The sequence below is a fragment of the Tiliqua scincoides genome, chromosome 1 (assembly GCF_035046505.1).
Source record: "Tiliqua scincoides isolate rTilSci1 chromosome 1, rTilSci1.hap2, whole genome shotgun sequence".
NCBI lineage: Eukaryota > Metazoa > Chordata > Lepidosauria > Squamata > Scincidae > Tiliqua > Tiliqua scincoides.
In genome coordinates this window covers 105,820,009-105,847,740 of record NC_089821.1, presented here as the reverse complement: position 1 = coordinate 105,847,740, position 27,732 = coordinate 105,820,009, and the positions used below count along the sequence as shown (strand labels likewise).

Sequence of the window (27,732 nt, the reverse complement as noted above, 5' to 3'; positions counted from 1 at the left end):
TTCTGGCACCGTGGCCGTTTTGAGGGGCAAGTTGCATATCTTAGTCAAGAGATCTGCAACTTCATTCTTCAATTCCTTAATAACTCTTGGGTGGATGCCATCAGGGCCCGGTGACTTATTGATCTTTAATTTATCAATGAGGTCTGAAACATCTTCTCTTTTAACCTCTATCTGACTTAACTCCTTGGTCAGGAGGGGCTGTTCGGGCAGCGGTATCTGCTGAGGCTGCCGCAATGAGGCTACAGACTTAAAACTGAGATGATCTCAGTTTCACATACCTTCCCACCCCATTCCAAGCCACTGAAGTATAGCTTCAGGAAGTTAGTTGTTGGATCAAACTCTGACTCTGAATGTTGTATCCAGAACAAACATCTAATTTGAAGCACTGGTCTGTAAGAAGTCTCAGTCCATCCATCCTTGCATTTCATTTATTATGGTCTTTGGTGTACAGCAGGGGTGCCCAAACGTTTTGGCAGGAGGGCCACATCATCTTCCTGACACTGTGTCAGGAAAAAAAAGAATTTACATTTAAAATTTGAATAAATTTACATAAATGAATATATTAGAGATGGAACATATGAATGAATGAAGGTCTTGCAATAGCTCAAGGTCTATAAAAGGCCTTGCAGAAAGCAGGGCCATCCTTTCCTTTGCTGCCACTGCTGCATCACAGATGTGAAACAGCAAGCAGTGGAGGGAGCCCTCGTCCCACAGCTCACATGAGAGCTTGAACAGTTGGCTGTCAAGCTGAGAGCAGTTGCATCAGGCCAGCATAGGCTCCAGCAAGTCTCTGGAGGGCCAGAGGCTCATTGGAGACTGGGGGCTCCCTGCAGGCCAGATTGGGAGTCCTTGAGGGCCGCCAGTGGCTCCAGGGCCCGGGTTTGGGCACACACGATGGATACAAAAATTGCTCTGATGTACCTGTGTCAGTTGGATCTGGCAATGGTGGTCCATGCCCTAGTGACATCTTGGTTAGACTATTGTAACAAATGCTACATGGGACTACCCCTGAAAATGGTTCATCCAGGAAGGATGAAATCACAAAGTGCTTAAGTACCTCAGGAACTACATATTGGTTCTGATTCCAGGGCTACAAACACAGAAGCATGCTTATTTTGGGGCATGTGTATGTGTGCCTTAACTGAGTTCAGCTGCTATATCATGCCTGCACTGCCACTGGTGGTATTAGAGTGCAGAGCAGTAGTCACACCTCAACCATGGGCACCTATTGTTCACCCAACCCAAAAAGCCAGACTCCCCTTCCCACACCTCACGGTGCTGGTGAAAGAATACATGGAAGTGGTTTTATAAATGAATTGGTTGGGGAATGGGATACCTGTTGCCATATTCCATTGGTGGATTAATGTGGCAGAGAAACAAGCCAGTTGCAAGGAAGAAAACACCCAAGGAAAGAATATTTTGGGAAAATCAATTGTCCTACAACCATTACAGTGTTGCTAATTAACCTGCATATAATTCCAGTCCACATTAAATGCAGTTCAGCAGTTAGTAGAAAAATCTTAGGTCTGGGGCACATTTAAGGTAGGATTTGAATAGCTTTTATTGCAATATAAAAAAAATCTATTGTATCAAATGTGTTCTTTTGCTCTGCAAAAACATACTACAAATAATACATAAACATTCAAATGGATTTCAAAATCCAGAACACATGAAAAAGTCTTTTGCAATTAAAGTATTTGATAATAGCTTAGTCCCCTCTATAAGACTCAGGTTATAATTACCATATTTCTATTTACAGTACTATATGCAGTCATACTATATAATACATGTACAAGTACCTGGTACATTCAACTACTTGATTTTATAAACAAGGCAGCTGGTGATATAGGATGCTACTAAGGCCATTTTAAATTTGCAAAATAAGGAAGACTTACATAATACACATTTTTAGTACTTTGTTTCTGTCAGAATCCGGATTTGCCCACATATTGTGGAAGGCATGGGATGGCATCAGATTCCTCCCCCAAAACTTAACACTAAACCAATGAAGTGAGGAAGTATCACTTTAGAAGCTAAGCACCCAGAATAGCCACACTCTGTGCTCAGATTTCTTTCATGCTGACTCACTGCAGCATTGCTACTGCCAGCAAATTAGCAGTCTAGGGACTGCAAAGGGATTGTCCAGCTTGGATACGTCATAGGGAGTGTTCATCTCTTTTCCTGTAGCAGAGTAATTTTGTCATGCTAAACTCTACAGATGCTCTTTTTAACTTAAATGTTTAAATTAAATGTCCATTTCCCATAAGAGAGTGCAACATGTAAATGAACACAAAACCCAACTTTTTTTACTAATTTGAATAAAAAACCAATGTGTTCTATTTTAGAACATACTCAGAAGCTGTACAAAACTACCAGATCTTAGAAAGGGAACAAGTGGCAATTTGATCCCCCAGTTCTATTTAAAATTATGAACTTCTCTGCAAATTTTCCTACAGAGTACACATTAGCAATTTCCAACATGTATGACATTTGACAAGATTTCTGAGATTTCCAGTTATATGCTACATGATGGCAAGTCACCTACAGAAATAATTTTAGACCAGCCAGTTCCTTTGCAAATTCTCAACACAGTGCTTTCAGAACTGATGCTGGCTGGAGATATAAAAAATGACTCTTCGATATATTGCTTATCACCATCTAAAGTTAGGGTGGTCTCTCTGCCACTTTTTATGCACTGGAACTGAGATGAGAGGGGAGTTGCTCTGCTGGATCCTGAACTCTTGGGCCAGAAGGCCTGACAGAATCACTTAAGTCTGTGCCGGTAAAATAGCCGGCGCAGACTTGAAAAGGACCGTTGCGGGGCTTAGGGCTTTCCCCAGGGGAAGGATACAAAAGTCCCCTTCCTCCAAGGAGACTTCAGGCAGCCTCAGCAGTGCTGCTGGATGCAGTAATAGCCTTTTCAACAACACTGCACCCAGTGGAGCTTGGATTGGGCTGTTAGTCTCCACTGGAGCCTGCAGGCTGCCTGCCTGCTCATCTTGCTCCAAGCTTACTGCTTACAGCATTTGGTTAAAGCAAGAAATGTTATTGCTTCACATGACTGCAATGAAGAAAAATGAAGGTAATGGGTGCAGGGGTGGTAGAAACTGCGGAGAGTTACCACTTATCCACTCTTTCTAGTATCCACGGGATGCAGGAATGTATCTCCTGTGGATACTGAAGGACTCCTGTATAAATCTGATCAAACACAGGAATTAATGATATGATATTCATAAAGATCCTTTAAGACTTCACAATGCATTTGGATAATGTCCAAAGCTTTGGCACAGCAGTGGCCCAGACGCAGAAATATCACCTGTAAGAAGGCAGCTTGTGCAAGGGGTCCCTGTCTGAACTGAACTCTCCTTCCATGAACAAAGGACACTTCTGAAGATGTGGCCTCCTATGTTTCTAAACACAGGTGTAGGCATTCCCCTCCTTCCCAGTTTCATCCCCCCAAAACGTTAGCTGCACATTGTCCAAGGAGAAGGAGAATAGAAGCATGGGCAACAGGACATTTTCAAGGTATTGGAAGTAAGATGTTCTGCTGATTCAGAAGAATGACAATTTCACCCACAAGCACAGATTAGTCACATTCTATAATAAAATGAGATTATGGCAACAGCTTTGATCTTGGTTGTTTGGGGTTTGCTTTAAAGTGCAAATCTGGATCACTGCCCAGAGGTAGGGAGTATTTAACCTTTTACTTCCATGCTGCTTTCCTGCCAAAAATCTCACTCTCTTTCTCTCTCTCATAGACACACATATATTCCACTAAAGGTGCCACTGAAGTGCTAAAGTAAACCCAACATTGTTTAACATCTCTTAGCAAAGAGCTACATAGACACAGCTATAGGGCTAGTTATAAGTTAATTGAAACAAAATTTCACCTAATAAACAGGAACAGAGTTCAACTTCTGGCTTCACCAGTTGGAGTGCAAAATGAAACAAATTCTCTTTATACAATTCACAAACTGGACTAGTGCTGTTTAGCTACATGTCTGAAAAATGTAGCTTTCCAGAATAATCACTGAAGAAAACATCTGAACACACTGCAACTTCAAAGGGGCCAAATCAAAGGGAGCATTTACTCCAAACACTGTGAATAAGATGCAGGTATTCATTTCATTGGGGTACATGCAGAAAAGCATGTAATTGATTACATACTACAATACCGTTAAGGTTCAAGCATGTGGGCTTACATGTGATACAGAGAGTAATATACAAACACCTAAAGTGCCAAAGTTTGCAAGAAATTTGGGAAAAAGATGTGTTAGATGAGGTTCAGCAGTGCCCCAGCACCTGGTGCAGTGACATCACATGACATCGTGACATCACTTCCAGGTTCTCTCAGAGGAGAAAGGGATGGTGGCCGCTTTGCTACAACCCCTTCTCCTGCAGGGATTCCCCCTTGAAAAGGGTACCTCTTAAAGAGCACCCCTTGAAGGGAGCGCCACTGAGCAGAAGAAATGATGGGCAGCTAGACTGCCAAGTTTCCAAAATACAAGGTGGCAGCTTTGTGATCTGGCTGCGCCCCCATTCCTTCTGCTCAGTGATGTACTCTTTCAATGGGCTTTTGGAAAACAAAAAGGTTTTCAAGGTTTCCAGGGAAGCCATTGCATGAAGATTTGCCCACACTTTCAAAACTCTCTACCAGTGGAGCTCAGATCTGTTTTTGTAGTTGCACAAGTGCCGCTGGAGTTCTGTGTTAGCCACAATATAGGTTTTTAAAAGAACCAACACAGTAGTGTAACTTCATCAGTTGCACTACTTTTCTAGAAATCCTTCTGGTAATCTCATAGCACCTTAAAGATACTTTCTTGCCATGGTGATGTTTTTGAATTCTCTTATAAAAGAAGGGAAGGCATAGAGAAACAAGTACTACATTGGCAGACTCTTTGTTAGGGAGATCTGCTGGTATACAGCTTAATACTACAAGATGTGTTGGAAAACTGGCATATTTCATTCCAGTCCCACATTTCTTTTGATAAAATAAGATACCAGATAGTTAAGTACATATTATTTTAAAATTATAACCCTTATCAGTTTCAGTTATTCAGAACATGTTCATATCAGCACTAAGCAAATCATGTAATATTGGATGACTAGGATTTTTTTTTTTTTTTTAAAGATAGCCCTTTTTGGTATTAGAAAATTTACTTCTGTAGCATCCACTGTTTTTACATTGTCGACCTCTGGCCAGCTTCATCGAGGTTGAGATTTCGTTTTCTGGCTGCTGCTTCACTGCTGTAGTCAGTCATAGTTGAATCCTCGCCTTTGAGCCTTCCTTCAGAATGCTGTTCAATTACTGAACTCTGTTCAAGGGGACGCTTCCAATGGGGCCTTGTTACCATCCACAAAACAAGAGCACCAAAGACCAAAATCAACACACCAAGTATGTTGACAAACACAGCTTCTTCTGGCAAGGCACTATACGGAAGGCTAGCAGGTGGTTTCCTTTAGAGAAAGAAAGGAAATGTGTGTAAACGCATGACATACCAAAAAATAAAATATAAAAAATGAGAGACCATCACCAATGATTTTTAAAGCAATACTTACAAAGTAAAAAGGAGCTTTTCTGTAATGCCCATAAATGCCGTTGCAATTACAGTTCCAAAGATGAAAAGGCCAGAATAAACATGAAGGGGCATAACAGCTGCCCGAAGTGAAACTGGAGTAAAGGGAAGCAGGAAGACTGCAAAACCTAGAACAAGCTAAACACAGATAATATTTAGTTATTTGATGGATCAGTGTATTTTATTTAACATGATTAAAAGTCTGTGGGTGGCTTAAACTTCTGTGGGTCAGAGCCCACTTCTTTCAATGCATGAACTGTTCTCCCTTGACAGATTTTGTGTGCGAGTTACAAAGTGAGGCTAGAAATCCCAGCAATGCAACGTAGTGAGCTGTGTCTCACTACTGTGTAGAAAGCATAAATGCAAACAAGATTCAGTCCCGCAGGTGGGTGTAAACCTCTGGTACCAAATATGTGAAGCAAGATAGACAGCATACAAACACAACATTGCTTCTTGTAGTGAGCTAGCCACTGCCAGCCTCTATTAAACTCAAAGCTGTCTGGCTCAAATCTGCATACGAGTTCCAACTCAGCCGTATCATGCTGGACTCTCCCTTTAAAACCCTCTATGGAAAATTTCAAGTGTGTTGTTGACTATCCAGGAAAACTACCGTAGATACTCACCTACAGTAGTAAAATTTTTGTCGCATAATCAAGTGCCAATTATCTCTGGGTCAATCAGAGGGCAGAGCCTTTCAACTCTGAAAAGTTTCAGCAGGCAGGCAAGATGTCATTTGCTTCTTCAACTTCACTGGCAAATTCCAGCCAAAGTTAACCTTTTATTCTCCTTCCTTCGTTCCCTTTTGCAAATGCTGCAGCAACCTGGTTCTGCTTTACAAATGCTTGCAAAGCAGGTCTGTTTTTTTCAACACCAGGATGGGATCGTCCTTTCCATTTGAAGCAAAGTCCCAGGCTACAATTCAATGCACCCTTACTTAAGAATAACACCAATGGAAAGCAGTGGGTCTACTTCTGAGTAAAAAGGGTTGCAAATATATGTAGCTGCATCTCTCTCTGCTGTGAATTGAATTGCACACTCTCAGTTATGTGTAATGGGTTGTATGTCGTATGTAGAGCTTCTGGCTTAACACACCAGACACCTTAACGGTGGATTTGATTCATCATTTTCACTTGAATATCCCTTGGCAGCCCATTTCCATAGACTGTACCCTTCATATTAGCAAAATGTTTGTAATAACACAAGCCTTCATCTCCTCTCAGACTTCATGTAATCATCACATACTTTCTCTTTTTATGTGTTTGAAGAAGACTCTGCCTTTGCACTGTTTTGCACCAGAAGTGTGCCGAGAAATTCTGGGTGATTGATCACTTTCCATATTATCTTTCAGCTTTTTTTACTGTGCTGGTTTTCAATCACTGGTTCACAGATGAATTGATGATCATAAACTAGCTATTGGTGGGGCTTTCACAGCCAACTAGCTACCTCCTTTCCTGCCTTGCTGATCCTTGCAAGGCATTCCTGCCTTGCGAGGCATTCTGGAGCACGGCCTGCCTTTTTCTGCCATTAATCCACTCTTCCAAGTACCTCTAAAGGTCCTGTTGAGTGTCCCTGGGAGTACATGAATACCAGGTTGGGAACCACTGTTTTACTGGTATGTTGTTTACAGTGCACTTACTCTGATAGTGTTTACAAAAAGGTGGTGAAGACCAGAATTTAAAAAGAATAAAAATGTATCTTATGATTTTTTCTATGTTTTAAATAAATTAGAGACTACAGTTCTTAGGTAACAATTAGTGGTGGGTTATTTTTCAGGATCTGGCCTCGAGTAAAAATCAGACAAAACTACAGTCAGACACCCCCCTAAGTTTAACCCCCAACTTATCCGAGGGTCATAGAAAAATCCATGATTGTTGGCTCAAAACCTGCCCTCGACTTATCTGTGGGGTTGACTTATAGGCGTGTGCCTGCGGTGCTTATCCTAGGGTTTATACCAGGCCAGACAAGCCAACTATAGGCTCTTGTGATGGCTCATGAAGTTGCTAAACCAGTGGTTCTCGAACTCTTGTGTAGAGTTTACAAACCGCTAACTGTTCGTAGGGGCAGGGTGAGGCAGCAAAACAATCCTCAGGATTGCGCCATTGCCAGGGACTGAAGGGCTTTTTGTTCAACTTACACCCCCTTGCACCAGCCTCCTAGGGGTGCAGGGAACCCTACGGAGTCCTCTGCAGGGCTCCCTGCATCTCAGAATGTTCAAAAAATGCAATCACGACCCACTTCCGGGTCACAATTGCAAAACCAGAAGTGGGTCGCAATAGCATTTTTTGAACATTCCGCGATGCGGGGAGCCCTGCAGAGGACTCCTCAGGACTCCCCCCCAGAAAGCCGGTGCCAGGGGTAAGTTGAACAAAAAGCCCCTCAGTCCCCAGCAGCAACACGATCCTGAGGATCATGCTGTTGCTTTCCCCCATCCCTTAAGGGGAAAGGGGCAGTGGTTCTTGGGCTGGTGAGTCACAACCCAACAGTTTGAGAACCACTGCACTAAACTACAAACAAGGGCAGCATCAGCCAATCAGAAGATCCACAGTAGTGGTAACAGTGGTACTACCTAGTACCAATAGCCTAGAACCCATAAGCCTTGTTGACAAAAACACTGCAATTAACATCTGCAGGATGAAGAGGTCTCATACATTCTTGGACAGATCACTGCAGTTTAGAAGCTCCTATGTGGAACAGCTGCAGTACCTTAAGAATATACGGAAATACTTCATCTTCCCTTTTAAAACTTGATGTAGCCACAAAAATGCTAACCATCCTAGTTAAGCTGTATCTTTCATAATAGGATCTTAGAAAACTGAAAGCACTTCAAAAAGCAGGGCAGGGCCTGGCCTGTCTTAAGTTAACACAAGAATGGCTTCCTTTGTTCCTTATTAAGCTGACATGCTATTTAACCAATATCAATGAACAGTGGTTGACATGCATTTTTCAGCATCTCTCTCTGCTCATCCACATTAGCTCAAAATGGCATACTACCAATATAAATGAATCTATCAGCTGCTATCCCGAGGGGATACTTTCCCTTGGAGCCATATGACCCGCTTTTGATGGACATGAGATTTAAGCCTGCATTCTTACAGTGGGTTGCACCACGTCAGTGCATTGGTATGAAATACAGAAAAAAATAATTATGCTATTACTTATTTGATTTGTACCCAGCCGTTCTCCCTGGAGAACACCCAAGGCTGCTACAAGGGTGCTACTACCTGCATGGCACTCACTTTTTGAATAAGAAAATGCATCTTAAAGATACAATGTTGGCATGCTCTTATCTTTTATGAGCAGCTGATTCAGCAAAGTAACTACCAGAAATCTACAGCATCTGGTTATGAAACCTAAGCTTTGTTGGTTACCTGTGTTTGGGTACCCAAATTAAAAAAAAATGCTATTGTTTATGTGGATGAGCTATTAAACTTCTGCTGCAGCAAACCTCTCAGTGAACAATCTTCTCACTCCCTCCATTCTTTCCATTTCTTCCATCACTTCTTCAGAGGGCTCTTGCAGCATTTCTATTTGCCAGATGGTTTTAGAACTTTACATCAAACAGTACACACACCTCACAATCCCTACCCTCTCTTTAAAAAACAAATTTTGCTTTTCTTCCCCTGCCAGTTATTTTTGTGACTTTGTATTGGGGAATTATTTTTATTTCTTCTTCCCCTTCCCCCAGTCAGCTATGATTCTAAGAGGAAAAAGTATCAAAATTTTAAATTTATTCGCTATTTTCTAATCAGTTAGAATCCTGTGGTGTCAACTCCAAAATGTTGGCAAACTATTTCCCCTCTTCAGGCCAGGTGCTGCCTGATTACCAAGGGGAAAAATGTGTTTTTAGATCCTGAATTGAATGAATTTGCATTCCAGAAATCAAATCTGAATAAACACAACTTGCATCATTTGTTCTACTTATACACATGCACTCAAGAATTTGGCTGACCTGGGTGCAAAATCTTATGTTTCCAAGTTGTGGTAAACACAATTTATGAAAACATGCTGTTAAAGATCCAACAAAACAATATCTCATGCCACCTTTAAATACCGTTTAGAAAAGGTGTCTTACCTGTAGAGCATATAGAATGACAGCAATCAACCCAATCCAGCTGTGCAGACTGTACATGTTAGGAATCTTCTTGGCATTATGGAAATCAAAAACAGCCACCAAAGCAATAATTGCAAGTGTCAGAGCAATGGTATGTAACCCAGCATGGATATACTTCATCAAGAGTTTGCTGCATTTCCAGGTCCATGGTAATCGGTACACGATAATTGCTAGAGATGAAGAAAGAGGGAACTATTCAGAAGTTTAGAAAAAAATAAGCTTTCCTAAAACACATAAGACATTCTTACATTACAACTGAGAATATGGATATACCACTTTTCAGCAAAAAGTTCTCAGCAGTTTACATAAACCAAACTCTCCCCCTGCTAAATACAAAATGCAATCATTAGTTTAAAGGATGCCTCTCAGCCCAGTTAGCATGAGTAAGATTATTCAAATTATATCAGAATTATACACCAGCTTTGGGGTATTTAGCCACAGACCTGATTCACACTGTTACACCCAGAGCCCAATCCTGAGCTCTGTGCACTGGCTTACTGATGCTGTGCACTGTTGCAAACATGCCATAAGGCACTTTTGTGGAGCTTAGCACAAGAGCCAGCCCAATGCGAGCCCGCGCTGGGCCAGCACTGGGAAGGCCAGCAGTCCACTGCTCAGCAGTCACCCAGACTGCCTGGTGGTGGAGAGGTCAGTGAGGGTGTGGGGAGAGGCATTCCGGGGCAGGGGAGGCGGGTAAAAGACGGAGAAGAGCTGTGGCAGGGGAGGAAGTGGGAAGGGAGGGGGCAGGACTGGTGGAGCTCTGCTCCACTGGATCCAGAACCCTACATCAAGCCTCTTGGCCTGATATAGAACTCTGTTACTCTGAGCCTGCTCGATAGCAGGCGCAGAATCAAGTAGTCCCATTGTGGGTCTACTTTCCTTATGCAGGGGAAGGGGACAAATGTCCCCTTCTCCTGAGGAGGCGCCTGCGGCTGCCCGGGGTGTGTTGGATGCCGCATCTGCCATTTTGGGGCAGCTCAGGATTTGGCTGTCAGAATCCTGACCCTTCCCCTAAACAAGAAGAGGCACCAGATCTTTACAGATAAAGCTGCACTGTTAGGTAGTTCTCAAACTTTGTAGTGTGGGACCCACTTTTGAGAATGACAATCTGTCTGTTATCCAGAAGTGATGTCATCAACCTGGAAGTGATGTCATGGCCAGAAGTGACATCTAATAGCAAGTGCCCTCATTATTATGCCAGAGCCGGAAGTGATGTCATCAAGCAAGAAGTGACATCTCTTTTAATACAGTCAACACCATGTTTCACATACTCTTGCACTCACCCCAGCAGCTCTTCAGTCCTGAAGCTTCTCTAGGGCCTGACTAGAAACTTTCAAAATGGCAGTGCCCATGTTTGCCAACTTCCAAAATGACTCACTTACCATCTTCCATGATGGTGGCCAGCAGCCTATCATGACCCGCCAGAGATTGGGTCGGACCCACAGTTTGAGAAACAGTGCACTATTCCTGGGCAAAAGCTTGCTACAAAATGAGCAGCACGATCTAGCAATGGAAAACTCTGCTAAGTTAATACATTCATTTTCCCTTTCAGTGGCCTATTCCTTCCACAATATTCCTTTGCTTTCTTTACTTGCTTCCCATGACTGTTAAGAAGGCTGTTAAGAGGCTTCGCTTCTATGCATATATGCTTGCACAAATTAGAAAGCTTGTCCCAGGGTGTGCCCTCCACATCTGCATCCATATGTGTTTGCAAATTACATACAGCAACAATTGTTATTAGTTCCTCCTCAGCTGGTTTTTTTTTTGGAGACCAGAAATTTACATCTGTAAATTTACTTCTGCTTTTTGAAGACCAGAAATGTACACTGGGTGCTTGTGGAATTAAAGTTAACATTTTGCAGTGTTGCTTTTTAACCCCTTCCCCTTAATGTCAACATTGCTGAGCAGGCCACTCTCTTACTGCTTTCAGACTGGCCACTAGAGTTCAAACCTGATAGTTGCTCATTGACCTGGTCATTCAGCGAACTTATCAGTACTGGAAACTGGAATCATCATGAGATGAAAATTTGATCAGTAGATTGACTGGCAATATCACAAACAGCACAATCCTATCTTGCACTGGAACAGGCAGGCCACGAGGCCTGCGCTATATCCCGTGCAAGATTGGGGCCTGAAGTGGCTCAGCCAGAGGCAAGGGGAAACTCTTCTCCTTACCCTCGGATAGGCCACCACAGCCCCAATGGGTCTTCTCAGACTTGTGACATAAGTCACAGAGAGCAGAGCGGCTTGCAGCTGCTCTGCACTGCTCTGCTCTGGGAACAGGGTTGGGATCCTGCATAACAACCGGGTCCCAGCCCTGCCTCCCACTCCCCGCCCGCCTGCCCCAGGACTGCCCTCTACCTGCCCCGGAATGCCTCCCTCCCAGCTCCTCCCACCCACCCTAGACCCAGGTTGGCTGAGGTCGGCCAACACAACCCTTCCTTCCTAAGTCGGCGCGGATACTGTATGCAGCCTCTGCGGGCCAGCGCACGTCCCTGCGCTGACCCAGCTGACTCTCTAAGACGCGCAAATGTGCTTTATGGCACATTTGCGACCCTCATAGGCCAGTGCGAGGGACTTGCGCTGGACCAAGGTGCAGTTAGGATTGCGCCCAAAATCACTGAAATCTAAGTACCAGTGTCAGTCTTGCTGTGGTGGTTGTTCACACAGGGGCCAGATGCCTGTTGTCTTCTGCTCCCTTTGTCTTAAACATAGGAAGCTGTCACGCTGAGTCAGATCATGACTGACTTCATTTTTTTAAAGCATAGTATTGTTTACATTTTACAGAAGTGTTATTACTTCAATTTTTTTTCAGTCAGGGGCCTCTTCTGCAACATGCCAGAAACTGAACCTGGGACCATATGCTTCAAAGCACACATCATAGCACAATAACCTCATCTCCCAAATGGAAAAGCTACCTTCAAACAATACCCCCTAGACAGCAGAATGGTTTTGTGGTGGACAGATATCTGTGCTTAATATTGTCTTTCCCTCCCCCCAGGAGTCAATGTATATGCAATGACTGATAAATACTACAAAACGACAAACTTGAAGAACACCTTCCCCAAAGGGGTCCTTGATCAAACCTTCCATATTCTTGAGAGTCTCTCTTCCACAAACAAAAAGACTACGAAGAAATTACACTGTATCCCTTTGGTGATGAACTTCCATCCTGCAACTTTAATTACCACCTGGAATCTCATCACTGTGAATGGAGTCACTGAATCACATGCGCAGTGGAGGACATTTAGAATTAAAGACAAAGTTCAAGTTGTTCCAAGAAACACTCTGTGGGATTTATTCCATGCAAAGTTACAAGGGAGCCACTATTAAGCAAGCAAAGAGATTGTTAACCAGGGACAGAAGAATACAGAAGATGCATGTGATTAAATACCTGATACACCTCTTCAATTCATTGGTTAAGTAATACACTAAAGCCAATCATTTCTCAGTAGCCAACTACCAGCACAATGCAAAGGAAAAATGTCACAAATGCACCAGTTATTAAACTATCAGATAACACTATTAGTTAGTTTTAGTGAACCTTTATTGGCATTAAAATAAATAAGCAACAACAACATCAATAGCAACCGCCTGCACAATGGCTGAGTTGCCAAAAGTGACAATCAAAACAGGGGACTGATAAAGGAAAAAAGGAGGGGGAACAAAGGAAGGAATAGGATCAGGGTGGAGGTTTGAGCCTGGAAACTACAGAGAGAAAATCAGCTACAACATCCGTAATGGCCACAGAATTGTCACACAGGAGAACGGATAAGGGGTCAGTAAAAGTACCCGAAGAGGGAAACAACGGGATTCAGGTGCATAGCTCAAAGAGATTGATGGGCCGGGCAACGAAGGAGTATATGATCCAGAGTGTCCGGTTCTAAAGAACAGAAGAGACATAACCTGTGATCACGCAGCAAATTGGAGAATCTGCCAGAGTGGACAGCTGAAGGGAAGATATTAAGTCTCGCCAGCATAAATGCTCTCCTCTTAATAGGATTGGTCAGCTTGCTGAAATAATTGGAAGGGCGGGCAAGTGAGAGGGGGAGGCCAAAAAATTGAGAACAGGTGGGGTTAAGGTTTGAAAAAAGATGATTGAATTCGGATTCCCAAAGTTTAGACTTGATAATTGAATGGGCCTTATTAAGCTTCATATCAGCGAGCAATTCCGGGGAGAGGTCTAGTGATAGAAGCTTAGAATCAATGAGCTTAAACCACCGTGAAAGATAGGAGTCCTTTAATAGGTCTTTTAGAAGGGACTCAGACTGAATGCTTAGATGAAGGCGGAGCCAAAACTTGAAAGTAAGGGACCACGCCATGCTGGAAGGGAGGTGGATCCCTAGTTCAAGCATAAGGGTGGAAAGTCTAATTAAATTGGGAACCCCCAAAATACGCCTAAGGAAAGAGGCTGCCACTTGGTCCAGATCTTGGTTCGCAGCCTCAATCCAAATAGGTACCCCATACAACAATTGGGAAAGAATTTTAACTTTAAATATGTGGAGGGCAGCGGGAACGTACTGATTGCCACTGGAAAAATGAAATCAGGAAATCACGTTTAGGTGAAGTAAAGATGAAGAAATGGCAGATTTGTTGGTGAGGGAGCCAACTGTGACGGAAATGAAAAGTAATCCCCAGATATTTGAAAGTTTGAACTTGCTGGAAAGAAAGGTCACCTATCTTCCAAGGAATCCTGAAAGGAGGACAAAGAGTGACAAAGGCCAGATCTGGTGACAGACAGAAGAACTGCGTCATCTGCGTAGAGAAGAATAGAAAGAGGAACACCATTAAGGGACGGAGGAGAGTTCTAACAACTAGATAGGTGGAGGGGAAGATCTGCCAAAAATAAAGAGGAGAGGAGCGAGTATACAGCCTTGGCGAACTCCTTTATTAATGGAAATTTGTTCGAATGTAGTGCCCAGGCCATCAAGACGAACCCTACAGAAATTGAAAGAGTGTAGGTGGCGAATTAAAAAAAGAAGGCGGGGATCTATCCCACTACTGGCCAGTTTGTTCCACAACATAGCCCTATTAATAGAGTTGAAAGCTCCACGGAGGTCTATAAAAGCCGCAAAGAGTTTGGCACCATGGTGGACAGAATACTTCTCGGCCAAGTGGGAGAGCAAGAAGGCGTGATCAACAGTAGAAGCACCTGGACGGAAGCCAATTTGTTCTCTACCAGGTAGGGCTTTAGAAAGGGCCCAGGATGATAGTCTGGTGAGAAGGTATTTGGAGTAAAGCTTCCCAATAAAGGAAAGAAGGCTAATTGGCCTATAACTGCCTGGGTGGGAAGGGTCACCTTTCTTAAAGATAGGGACAAGAGTTGAAGAGAGCCAAGAATCAGGAAAAAGGCCAGATTGGTTAATTAAAGTAAAGAGATTAGATAGAGAGTCCGACCACCAAGATGAAAATTTCGCTTAGGATGTCATCAGGGCCGGGAGCTTTCCTGGGCTTCAAAGTGGATAACACTATTACTTACTCATAGATTGAAAAGTTATTTATTTCTAATCACTAACACAGCAATTTTCAAACTTTTTCATCTCACAGCACACTGACAAGGTATTGAAATTCTCAAGGCACACCATCAGATTTTTGATGTTTGACAATGAGCCAGTGGGGGGGGGGGCTCACATCGCCCACTGGCCCTACTAATAAATGACCTTCCCCCAAATTCCTGTGGCATACCTGTGGACCACTCACAGCACTCCAGTGTGCCATGGCACAGTGGTTGAAAATGACTGAGGAGATGGCAGCCTCTTTACTACTAAAGATGAAACTTCTGTGGTTTCGGTAGAATTCATACATGCCCCTTTCACCCCTACTCTACAGTACATGCAAAGCTTTGATTAACTGATTAGCAGGCCATTCACTGGGTCTTTTAATGATCCCAGGGTCTCACTTTTCCTTCACAGCACTTTCTGTAGAGAAATGGTCAAAGGCACAACACCTAGTAAAACATTATAGGAACAGAACATCAATTGCAAGTCCACCCATGTAGTATATGGAATGGAATGCAAGTACCCTGGATGTCATACTCACTACACTGGCCAAGCAACACAGACCTTGTACTTGCCTTCTAAAATTATAAATCAGCAACAAGAAGTTCAAGCAACCTGTTATTAAATATTTTAAATCTGACTGCCATAGCCTCTGATAGAAAGATTTCCTACTGAGGAATCACCAAATCCTGGGGTTTGACAGAAGAGAAAATGGGCCAATCTTGATCATATTTTCAAGATATGAGAGAGCCCAATTATAATGAAGGCTGGATAAATTGCTTCCAGGGGCCACATTCAGTCTGTGGGCCTTATGTTTGACACCCCTAGCAGCTATGGGTCTCAATCTTCAGAAAACCACCTAGGCTGCATCCTACGCACACTTACATGGGAATAAGTCTCACTGAATTCAGTGAGACTTACCTCCGAATAGATATATCTAGGATTGCGCTGTTAGTTTGTGTATCTTTCTAAGTCTTCAGAGTGAACCACACTGTTGTTGTGTTGTTGACCACACTGTTGTGGTCCACCACCTCTAGCATTCTCCACTGCCTGGGCTTGTATTATAACTGGATGTATATATTATAACTGGATTGTATTGGCCCTCTGGATGGTGAGGGAGGGAAAGGGGAGATAAAAGGAGACTTAGAGATGGCAGAGAAATTAAATGAGTTCTTTGCATCTGTCTTCACGGCAGAAGACCTCGGGCAGATACCGCTGCCCGAACGGCCCCTCCTGACCGAGGAGTTAAGTCAGATAGAGGTTAAAAGAGAAGATGTTTCAGACCTCATTGATAAATTAAAGATCAATAAGTCACCGGGCCCTGATGGCATCCACCCAAAGGTTATTAAGGAATTGAAGAATGAAGTTGCAGATCTCTTGACTAAGGTATGCAACTTGTCCCTCAAAACGGCCACGGTGCCAGAAGATTGGAGGATAGCAAATGTCACGCCTATTTTTAAAAAGGGAAAGAGGGGGGACCCGGGAAACTATAGGCCGGTCAGCCTAACATCTATACCGGGTAAGATGGTGGAATGCCTCATCAAAGATAGGATCTCAAAACACATAGACGAACAGGCCTTGCTGAGGGAGAGTCAGCATGGCTTCTGTAAGGGTAAGTCTTGCCTCACCAACCTTATAGAATTCTTTGAAAAGGTCAACAGGCATGTGGATGCGGGAGAACCCGTGGACATTATATATCTGGACTTTCAGAAGGCGTTTGACACGGTCCCTCACCAAAGGCTACTGAAAAAACTCCACAGTCAGGGAATTAGAGGACAGGTCCTCTCGTGGATTGAGAACTGGTTGGAGGCCAGGAAGCAGAGAGTGGGTGTCAATGGGCAATTTTCACAATGGAGAGAGGTGAAAAGCGGTGTGCCCCAAGGATCTGTCCTGGGACCAGTGCTTTTCAACCTCTTCATAAATGACCTGGAGACAGGGTTGAGCAGTGAAGTGGCTAAGTTTACAGATGACACCAAACTTTTCCGAGTGGTAAAGACCAGAAGTGATTGTGAGGAGCTCCAGAAGGATCTCTCCAGACTGGCAGAATGGGCAGCAAAATGGCAGATGCGCTTCAATGTCGGTAAGTGTAAAGTCATGCACATTGGGGCAAAAAATCAAAACTTTAGATATAGGCTGATGGGTTCTGAACTGTCTGTGACAGATCAGGAGAGAGATCTTGGGGTGGTGGTGGACAGGTCGATGAAAGTGTCGACCCAATGTGCGGCGGCAGTGAAGAAGGCCAATTCTATGCTTGGGATCATTAGGAAGGGTATTGAGAACAAAACGGCTAGTATTATAATGCCGTTGTACAAATCTATGGTAAGGCCACACCTGGAGTATTGTGTCCAGTTCTGGTCGCCGCATCTCAAAAAAGACATAGTGGAAATGGAAAAGGTGCAAAAGAGAGCGACTAAGATGATTACGGGGCTGGGGCACCTTTCTTATGAGGAAAGGCTACGGCGTTTGGGCCTCTTCAGCCTAGAAAAGAGACGCTTGAGGGGGGACATGATTGAGACATACAAAATTATGCAGGGGATGGACAGAGTGGATAGGGAGATGCTCTTTACACTCTCACATAATACCAGAACCAGGGGACATCCACTAAAATTGAGTGTTGGGCGGGTTAGGACAGACAAAAGAAAATATTTCTTTACTCAGCGCGTGGTCGGTCTGTGGAATTCCTTGCCACAGGATGTGGTGCTGGCGTCTAGCCTAGACGCCTTTAAAAGGGGATTGGATGAGTTTCTGGAGGAAAAATCCATTATGGGGTACAAGCCATGATGTGTATGCGCAACCTCCTGATTTTAGGAATGGGTTAAGTCAGAATGCCAGATGTAGGGGAGAGCACCAGGATGAGGTCTCTTGTTATCTGGTGTGCTCCCTGGGGCATTTGGTGGGCCGCTGTGAGATACAGGAAGCTGGACTAGATGGGCCTATGGCCTGATCCAGTGGGGCTGTTCTTATGTTCTTATGTTCTTAACTGTGTTACTGATGAAGGTGGAAGCGGACATATTTAACATTACAATATTAAATGTTCTAAGGTCAACCACTTATTTATATATTAGCTACCTTTATATGAGGACCTATCTATTTGAACAAACTGAAAAAAAAAATTGGGAAGTGTACATGTTTGGACAAATTGGAATTCAAAAACCTTTAAGGCTCTGTATCTTTATATGTGCTCTAATTTATGTACAGTAAATTCCAAGGACTGCACATCCACTATATAAGTCACAAAGAAAACTCTGTTCTCAGATGGAATGTTCTGGAACATGAACCAATGGGTATTTCTCTATGCTATAGGAAGCACAATATTTACATTTGTAGACTTCTTTTCAAGTTAACTGTATATACAGATCTTAGCAGTTTCACAAGTTCCCCCCCCCCCCGAAAGTGTAAAAGAAAAGTATATTCAAGCTGAAAAGATTGTAGCCTTGTTTTCAAACCTAACACACTGATAGGAAAAGCAATATTTTAAACACAGGGGAACAAGGGAAGTTAAGCAAATATTCTCATGTAGTCAGTTTTAGAATGTTTACTTGCCAACAAGTCCCATTAAGCTCATAGAGCTTACTCCTCTGACTGTGTGCACAGGACTAGAGGCTTAGGGCACAATCCTATCCAATTTTTCAGTGCTAGTGAAGCCTTGCCAATTAGGTGTGCACTGCATCCTGTGATTTGGGATAGTCAGAGAGGCCTCCTCAAAGTATGGAAACATTTGTGCCCTTACCTCAAGGCTGCATTGCAGCTGCACTGGTGCTGAAAAGTTGGATAGGATTGGGCCCTTAGAGATGTAATAATAAAACCAATGACTAAAATGTTAACAAAAAAGCTATTACCATTATAAACAACTCACATTCCTTTGTCTTTGGCGTATATACCTGCTTTAAACACATTAACTGAATTTGTAAAAAAACTCAATTTTAAAAACTCAAAATCAGTTTATTACAGTTCCAACTAGTAAAACCTAGGAACTAGGAAAGACAATTCATCACCTTTGGAGATCCTAGTTCTAAGTAGCTGAAACTAGAACCTATTGTGTATTTTTATACAGTACATTCTAGTTTTCCTAGTTAGAACTAGGATCTCCTACAATGGTTCAGAATGTCTAGTCAGAACTATAATCTCCAAAGATGCTGCAGATTATTATTATTATTATATGGCTACCACTACAGTAATTCAAGTGAATGAATACACACCTCAACTTGAAGAACAGTTTAGCTTAAGGGCACCAATTTGGTTCAACTGCATTTTCACCAGAACATAAAACCTTTCCCCATAGTCTTCAGCTCTTCTGAAACTCAATACCTCCTTGGTCTTCTCATATTTTTGCTATGCATTTTTATTCTCACTCATCTCTGCAAAGAGTTTCCCATTTCTCCAATGTTAAGTACTTACTCCTCTCCAACTTTGGGCCAGTGAGTATCTCTTAGCATAACCTAACAGGGCTGTTGTGAGGACAAAAGGAACCTAACTGTGTACGCTACCCTGAGCTCCTTGGAGGAAGGGCAGAATAAAAATGTGAAAAATAAATAAATAATCAAGATTCTTAGGCAAAGCCACAACAATACAATGCATTAAAAACTTTTTGTATTCCTCCTTCAGTGATCTTCAGTAATTTGACAAATTAATGCGCCCCCCCCCCCACAAAAGTGTGGGTGTAGAAACTTGTGTGGGAGACAGATGCAGGTATCCATTGCACAAATGCTTATGATATTTGGGCAACAGATTATGTCTGTCTAGAAGCTATTATCATTTTTATTAGAGATCACTTTATTTAAGCAAAAAATTACTTTCCCAACTAACATTTATTTCAATTTCTGTGTTCAACATCTTTATGCCAGATGCAGACTCAATGTGAAAAATTAACTTGTAATTCTCAACCCACACAATTAGTTTTACAAGTTTTAATTTCTTAACAGTTCTTATCATTTAGAAAGGCTTTCTACCATAATGAACCCTTGCTTGTTTATCTTCAGTAACCTAGTGATTTATTCTTCAGTTTTCCTGTTCCCCATTGTCAGATGCTGATAAAACTAATCTGTACCACGTTACGCAATCATAGCAATTCAGTCCTCCTATTACGTTTTTAACACTACAAAGTTTGGGGTTAAAAGAAACAGGAAAAGAAAAATTCAAAGAATGGCAGCCACAATAGTCTGTTGAAGCAACCACAACTTGTGCAACCTTATGCATACAAACCTGGGAGTTTTTACTTGGAAATAAATCTGCACAAAATTTCACTGCAAGAGTCTTGTGGCACCTCAGCAGACTTATTGTGTTGTCAACTTTCAGGGTCTAAGATCCATTTCATCACATGCATGAAGGACATGGTTTTGGATTGAAAACATTGGTTATTTAGGCTGCAATCAAACACTTACCTGAAAGTAAGTCCCACTGTACCAAGCAGAACTTCCCAGTAAACACACTTGGAACTGTGCTCCATGTTTCAAAACTCAGCAAAACACAAAACAAAACACAAAACAAAACCAACTGGGCAACCACTAATTGCAACTTGTGGAGCAAAAATTCACAAGTCAGTTCTTTGCAAGTTGTGCAATGGTATTTTTTTTTCAAACCAACAACAGCCTGTGTACAATATTCTATCACACACAACTTATTTCACTCTCATCTACACCATCCAACCATCCCTGTCACATAGTAATTTCCCCCCCACTGAATTTACAACCTCATAGCTACGATCCAACTGATCTAAAGTAAATCAAATTCCAATAAAAATAGCTGCTCAAACTCACAAGGATTGAACGCACACAGAATGAATCTGACGGAGTCCGGATGTGATGATGATTGCCCCACCAAAAAATGCAAAGTCAGGGGAAAGCCAAACTTAAGTGTCACCCTCTTTTCCTGGCCGATTTCTAAGCAGTTATTATTTCCATAGTAATAAGGCAGAGCTAGTGGAGAGGAATCTATGCAGATTGCTTTTTTTAAAATGACACCTTCTGTGCTACAGGCACTTTTTCTCCAAGATGCACAGCACAATCCAATGCATGTCTACTTTATTCTTCTTCTTTGCATTTTTATACCACCCTTCCTCCAAAGAGCTCACGGTGGTGTACACAGCTGCTCCCCTCCTTCTTGTTGTTCTCACAACAACCTTGTGAGGTAGGTGAGGCTGAGAGAAAGTGACTGGCCCAAGGTCACCCAGGAATCTTTTGAGATCCAGGGATTTGAACCTGGATCTCCCAGGTCTGAGTCCACCTCCCAAACCACTACACCACCCTGGCTCTCAGAAGCAAGTCCCACTGAGTTCAATAGAGCTTACTCCCATGTAAGGGTGTGTAGGATTGCAGCCTAAGTCTTTCAGAGGTCTGAGGACTACATACTTCTAGTGCACTCAGGGAGGGGAGGAGAGAGAAGGGGGCTTGCCCTACTGCAACAAGGACTGCAGGTGAAAGCCAACAGTCTGGAGAAAGTTTCTTCTTGAAGTGGAAGCCTTGGCCAGCCCATGATAAACAGCAGCCCGGGAGCAATTACACCTCCGGGCAACTGCACCTTCAGGAAGCGGAACTTCTTTCACCCCGGGCAGAAACTGCGATCCTAAGTGGACTGCCTTCGGGGCTGCTCGTCTCTTAGGGCACAGGGCTATGCCTGTCTACTCGGAAGTAAAGGCCTTCTGTGTTCAATGGGGCTTACTCTCAGGAAAGCGTGGAGGGGGTTTCGTGGCAGCCTGACTCTGAGCCAGCGAGCCTTTCAGAACCTGCACCGAACACTCCGGCTGCAACCCTAGCCGTACTTTCCTGCGAGCAGGCCCCACTGAACACAATGGGGCTTACTTCTGAGTAGACATGCCCAGGATTGGGCTGTTGGGCGCTTGCGGAGTCCCAGCCCAGCAGCAGCGACACTTGCTCCGAGGCGAGTCCCGCTGGTGCAGTGGCACCCCAGATGCTCCCAAGATACTCAGTGGGACTTTCATCTTCACCCCGCCGGAGCAGAGCAGTCCCCTTCTCAATGCTGGGGCTGTAGAAGGGGGTCCCCCTTTCCCCAGCACCTCTTCGCCACACAGCCCCAGCCACCCACTCCCCTTCTCCGCACCGATGCCCTGGACGAAGACGAAGCCCGTGACGACGAGGACCGGGTGCCAGTTGAACTCCTCACTGCCCCCGTTCCAGCCCAGCCCTTCGCGGTACCGGAGGACCCAGACCAGGGCGAACACCACCGACAGGAAGCCCAGCAGCAGCGCCGACCCCAGGAAGACCAGGAACAGCCAGAAGCGCTCCATCTTCCCCTTGCAGACCCGAGCAAACTCTGCGCTGGGGCGGAGCCGGCGCAAGGGCCAGCTGGACCCGAGCGAGGGTCCTGCCCCCCGGCCAGGCGTGGCCTCCTTCCTTCCCCCACCCCCAACCCGGGAGGGGAAGAGAGATAAGCCGCTCCCTCCCAGCCTCAGCGCGATCGGACTGCCCAAAGCTATGCATGTCTACTCAGAAGTAAATCCCATTAGAGTCAATGAGGCTTACTCCCAGGAAAGTGTGGATAGGGTTGGGCTGTGAGTGGGCTCCCTCCCAGATTCAGCCAGGAAAGTTCAGCCAGCGGGCAGGCACGTGGCTTCCACGCTGTTTGTTTCTTGTTCCGTCCTAACTCAACGCACTGCGCCCCTGTGGGCTCCGGCTTGGAGCTCTGCCCCTTAGATGCAGCAGCAGGGCTTACCTTTGAGTAAACACGCACAGGATTGTGCTGACTGTTTAGGGTTAGCAGGTCGCCAATCACAACAGCCCAATCCTAGGCATGTCTACTCAGAAGCAAGTCTCATTAAAGTCTATGGGACTTACTCCCAGGAAAGCGTGGCTGTTAAGGCATTTCTGCCCAACGTTGCATATACGCCACAGGGATCAAATGTGTACTCCTGTGGGCTGGGCAGAAATGGGTTTTAAAGGCGGATCCCCCCCCCTTTATTATTGCTATTATCATTTCTTAGCATTAATGGCACTACTAGGGTATTGGATTAGCAAAGTGATACCCAGGGTGGGCTGCTTGTGGGCACAGGTAGAGCTGGCCTCTGCCTTCAGATCTCCCATCCCCATGGAGGCCAGGGCTACTGTCTGCTCAAAGTAGACCTAGTCTCAGGGTACATGAAAGGGAGGTGCAGGGGATACATCATACCTGGGTCAGAAAGAGGGCCTGGGAGCCAACTTAGGGCCCAATCCTATCCAACTTTCTAGCACTGGTGTAGCCACAACGAAGCCCTGAAGTAAGGGAACAAATGTTCCCATACAGTGACAAGGCCTCTGTGACTGCCTCCCCACTACAGGATGGAGCACGCACCCCTTTGGAACGCCTGCACCAGCATTGGAAAATTGGATAGGATTTAGCCCTTAAGGAAACCAGAAACTTCCTGGGGTCTCCGAAAATGTGTGCATATACTGTGTGTTCACATTTTATGTAAGCCTACATACCGTAGATTTATGTATCTTAATTTGTAGAAATTATGATCCAATTATTGTGTGGCAGTGTTTCTTAAACTGTGGGTTGGGACCCACTAGGTGGGTCACGAACCAATTTCAGGTGGGTCCCCATTCATTTCAATATTTTATTTTTAATATATTAGACTTCATGCTACCATGGTTGTTGGCAACCTTCAGTCTCGAGAGACTATGGTATCGCGCGCTCTGAAAGGTGGTTTTGGAACATCGTCTAGTGTGGCTGAAAAGGCCAATTCGGGAGTGACAATCCCTTCCACACCGGGAGCAAGTGCAGTCTGTCCCTGGTCTGTCTCCCTGGCTATGGGCCTTCCTTCTTTGCCTCTTAGCCTCAGACTGTTGGCCAAGTGTCTCTTCAAACTGGGAAAGGCCATGCTGCACAGCCTGCCTCCAAGCGGGCCGCTCAGAGGCCAGGGTTTCCCACTTATTGAGGTCCATGCCTAAGGCCTTCAGATCCCTCTTGCAGATGTCCTTGTATCGCAGCTGTGGTCTACCTGTAGGGCGCTTTCCTTGCACGAGTTCTCCATAGAGGAGATCCTTTGGGATCCGGCCATCATCCATTCTCACGACATGACCGAGCCAACGCAGGCGTCTCTGTTTCAGCAGTGCATACATGCTAGTTGAGCCAAGGTACACAAAGTCATGGACAACCTCCAGTTCATGCGCAGAGATTGTAATGCAGGGAGGTGAGTCCACATCCTGAACCATGACCTGTGTTTTTTTCAGGCTGGTTGTCAGTCCAAAATCTTGGCAGGCCTTGCTAAAACGATCCATGAGCTGCTGGAGATCTTTGGCAGAGTGGGTAGTGACAGCTACTTCGTCGGCAAAGAGGAAGTCACGCAGACATTTCAGCTGGACTTTGCTCTCAGTCTGGAGCTACCATGGTATGTGACTGCATTTGGGGAAATGTTACAGACCTGTACTTTGAACAGGCTACTCTGTATATGCTTTTAACAATGATAGTCAATGGGACCTACTCCTGGGTAAGTGTGGGTAGGATTGCAGTCTAGGATTGTTAAAAATTTGCCTACTTGATGATGTCACTTCTGGTCATGACATCATTTCCGGTAGGTCTTGACAGATTCTCATTCTAAAATGTGGGCCCCAGTGCTAAAAGTTTGAGAACCACTGGAATTATGTTCCAATGGAGAAGGGAAGAGGCCCAAAGGAAACTTTGTACGTCTTGATAAAATTCCTCTCAAAGGTCTACCAGCCACTTATTGGCACACTTGACACCTTGAGAGTATTTGACCCTGCCCCCCCAAGCAGATTGCTCCCCCCCATTGATATGCCACTGTTTAGTAGTTATATAATACTTTTTAAAGCAAGCACAGTTTTTCATGTATATCATTTTGATGTCATCTTTACAATAGCCTTGTTGGGTATGTAGCACCTGCCCATCCATGAGGTGAAATGAAGCAGTTGCCTCAAACAGCAAACTGATAGGGGTTACCTGTCTCTGTCCACTGGCTGGCCCCCAGCCAGGAAGGAAAGGAATCTCTTTCTCCTTTCATCTCCTGGATTGAAAAAGGAAAATGGGAAGAGAGAGAAGAAAATGTAGGTGAGGATGGGAGGAGAATGCTGACCAGCTGGGAGGAATAGATATATCACTGTGTAAGGGCCAGGCCATGGCTATCATTAGGCCAACTAGGCAGCCAACTAGGGCATAGAACTTTGAGGGCCACTATTTTATACAGACTAATTTCTTTAGGACATGTAAAACATGCATCTGACAATTCTATTTTAAGATAAACGCCATGACAGTGCTATGGAAAATTTATTAACATTTCAAATTAATTATGAAAAAAACTATTTCATTCAGCCTTGCCTAAAATGCAAAACAGCCTGGTATTAGCCCTGTGTAAGGGGAAGGGCAACATTTGGCATGCCACCTCAGTGTCAGGTGGCCTTGGGCTAGTGTTTTCATTATTTCTGTCCTGTTGCTGGTCTGGTTTGGCTACAGCCACCTAGTGAGTTCATGGCAAAGACAAGATTTGACCCAGAAAAGTCCCAATTTGTAGCAGACTCTTAGGGCCAAATCCAATCCAATTTGCCAGTGCTGGTGCAGCTGTGCCAGTTGGGTGTGCACTGCATCCTATGGTGGGAGGAACAGTCACAGAGGCCTCCTCCAGGCATGGGAACATTTGTTCCCCTACCTCAGGGCTGCATTGAGGCTGCACCAGTGCTGGAAAGCTGGGTAGGATTGGGCCCTCAGGCTGCAATCCTATACAGACTTACCTGGAAATCAGCTCCATTGAGCTCAGTGGGAGTTACTTCTGAGCAGACATGCCTAGGATTGTACTGTAAGCCATGCCCATTTATAATATCAGGTTCATCATGGATCTGATGCAGTCTACCCTATGATCATGTCATGATAAGAAAGCAAGGGTTTATTTGTGTTCAGGGCTAACTTCCACATATACAGCAATTGCTAGCAATACCATGTACATGACACATAGCTGCCAAAGCCTACTTGTGCCCTCTAGCTGTTGTGGTTGAGAACAGCCTGCTCAGTCTATCCTGTTACTTCCAAGAGTGGGGTTGTGATGTGAATCTCGCTACAGTAAAGCAAACTTGGGCCCAGACATGCTGGCTCAGATCTCCCATAAGATTTGGAATGCTGGTTGAGAGGTGATCGAGGAAATGGCAGAAGAAGAAGGTGAGCATACCTGATTTTTTTTGAAACATATTTTGTGCAGAAAATCTCACATGAGGTTTCAGCATTCTGAAAGAATCTGCACCAAGAATCTGAATTGACCCAGGATATTTTAAAATACTTCTGCACACAATTTTTATGTATTTGAATGTGTAGGCCACCTCATTTCAAAGACCATGGATAGATCATCTAACATTACACATATGTTAAGAATGGCTAAAGCCAGAACATCTTTTTCAAAACTGAATCTCTACCATTGGGCTCAGCCTAAATTTTAAGGCCTTGCAACAGGTTGTTTACATGGTGTCACTCCCAACAACAAAGAAGCTCCACAGTTGTGGGGCAATCTGTGGGGACACCTTTCTGCACATTTTTCAGCTACTAAGAGCACTCTGAATCTTGATGTTTGTGATAGGCTATAGAACAGGAAGCAGTCTGTTAGGTGTAGTACTAATTCCATTTGGTTACAGCATCACTTTCTCATGGAATTTCAATTTATTTACTTATATGCTGTTTCCACAAAAACAACACAGGGTAGGAAAGAAGCATATGAGTAACAGAGTATAGAGGAGGAAGGAACTGAGGGTATATCATATTAGGTATAATATGATATCATCCTGATAGCAGAATTCTGAAGGAATTGCCACAGGGAAAAAACAAGGTGTGCCCCAAAGTCATTATTCTGACTTAGTGTGGCAGCTTAAATATTTCCAAATGCCATCATAACTGCCCGCTATAGACTGAAATATAATAGGGAATGGCCTCTGCAACAACAACAAGAGTCAGTCCATCAGGCAAATTACAAAGGCTGGCTGACACCCTTACCATAACAAACTACAGTGACAAACATAAATTATGCTGGCTGATTCCGTAATGAGATACATAAATATGCTTCAGCTTGAGTCCTGTCAAGCTTTGTACATGCCTGGCCTTTCAGTAGCATTCAGCTTGATATCAACAAATGGAATAGTTGCACAGTGAAAGAGGTAGGCCAGAGAGTAACTGAGTGAAGAGGTAGATATGTAGACTTACTAAAATGCACATGGTGGCCCATGTTTTACGAGGTATTCCTCACACATTTTGTGAAGTACATGGGGTATTTTTAAACATTCTTAATGATTTTTAGATGTTTTTCCTCCCAAACATGTTTCAAATGAGAGTGCCCAATACAAATGCATTTCACTTATGAAGACATTGCTGAGACTTTTTACAACACTGCTATAATGAGACCTGCAAAAGTCAGGCCAGTTAAAAAGAATCTACTATGGTATATTGACAGTAAGGCATTAATATTTCATCATTTGTGGTGGCCAGGAGCAGATATTGCATTCAGTTTGCACATTTAATGAACTTGTCTATTCTCCATTATTTCAGATGTTATATGCCAGACTCAACTAAGTTTTTTTGCACAAATGATGTTTTTAAATAATTTAGAATAAAAATACTTTTCTGT

At 43.8% G+C, this 27,732-nt stretch overlaps 1 protein-coding gene and 1 long non-coding RNA gene across 2 annotated transcripts in view; one reads left to right on the top strand and one right to left on the bottom strand.

Moving 5' to 3' along the window:
* The window catches only part of LOC136636893 (uncharacterized), a 57,688-nt gene extending 41,658 nt beyond the window's left edge, over window positions 1–16,030 (top strand). The window contains exon 3 of the long non-coding RNA XR_010793565.1: window positions 12,689–16,030. This is a non-coding gene — a long non-coding RNA (uncharacterized lncRNA). The remainder of the gene's footprint in view (window positions 1–12,688) is intronic.
* On the bottom strand, window positions 1,593–22,433 carry CYBRD1 (cytochrome b reductase 1). The gene is made up of 4 exons (XM_066612228.1): window positions 22,242–22,433; window positions 9,649–9,857; window positions 5,560–5,714; window positions 1,593–5,457 (listed from the first exon to the last, which is right to left on the bottom strand). The coding sequence occupies exons 1-4, from the start codon at window positions 22,426–22,428 to the stop codon at window positions 5,181–5,183; spliced, it is 828 nt and encodes a 275-aa protein (XP_066468325.1). The 5' UTR covers window positions 22,429–22,433; the 3' UTR covers window positions 1,593–5,180.
* Between the last annotated feature and the right edge of the window lie 5,299 nt (window positions 22,434–27,732).

Coding starts and splice junctions, on each gene's coding strand:
- CYBRD1 (XM_066612228.1), bottom strand. CDS start 22,428: ATGGAGCGCTTCTGGCTGTTCCTGGTCTTCCTGGGGTCGGCGCTGCTG. Junction 9,858..22,241: donor CGTCTTCGTCCAGGGCATCG/GTGCGGAGAAGG, acceptor CTTCATCTCTAG/CAATTATCGTGTACCGATTA. Junction 5,715..9,648: donor TCATTCTATATGCTCTACAG/GTAAGACACCTT, acceptor ATCTGTGTTTAG/CTTGTTCTAGGTTTTGCAGT.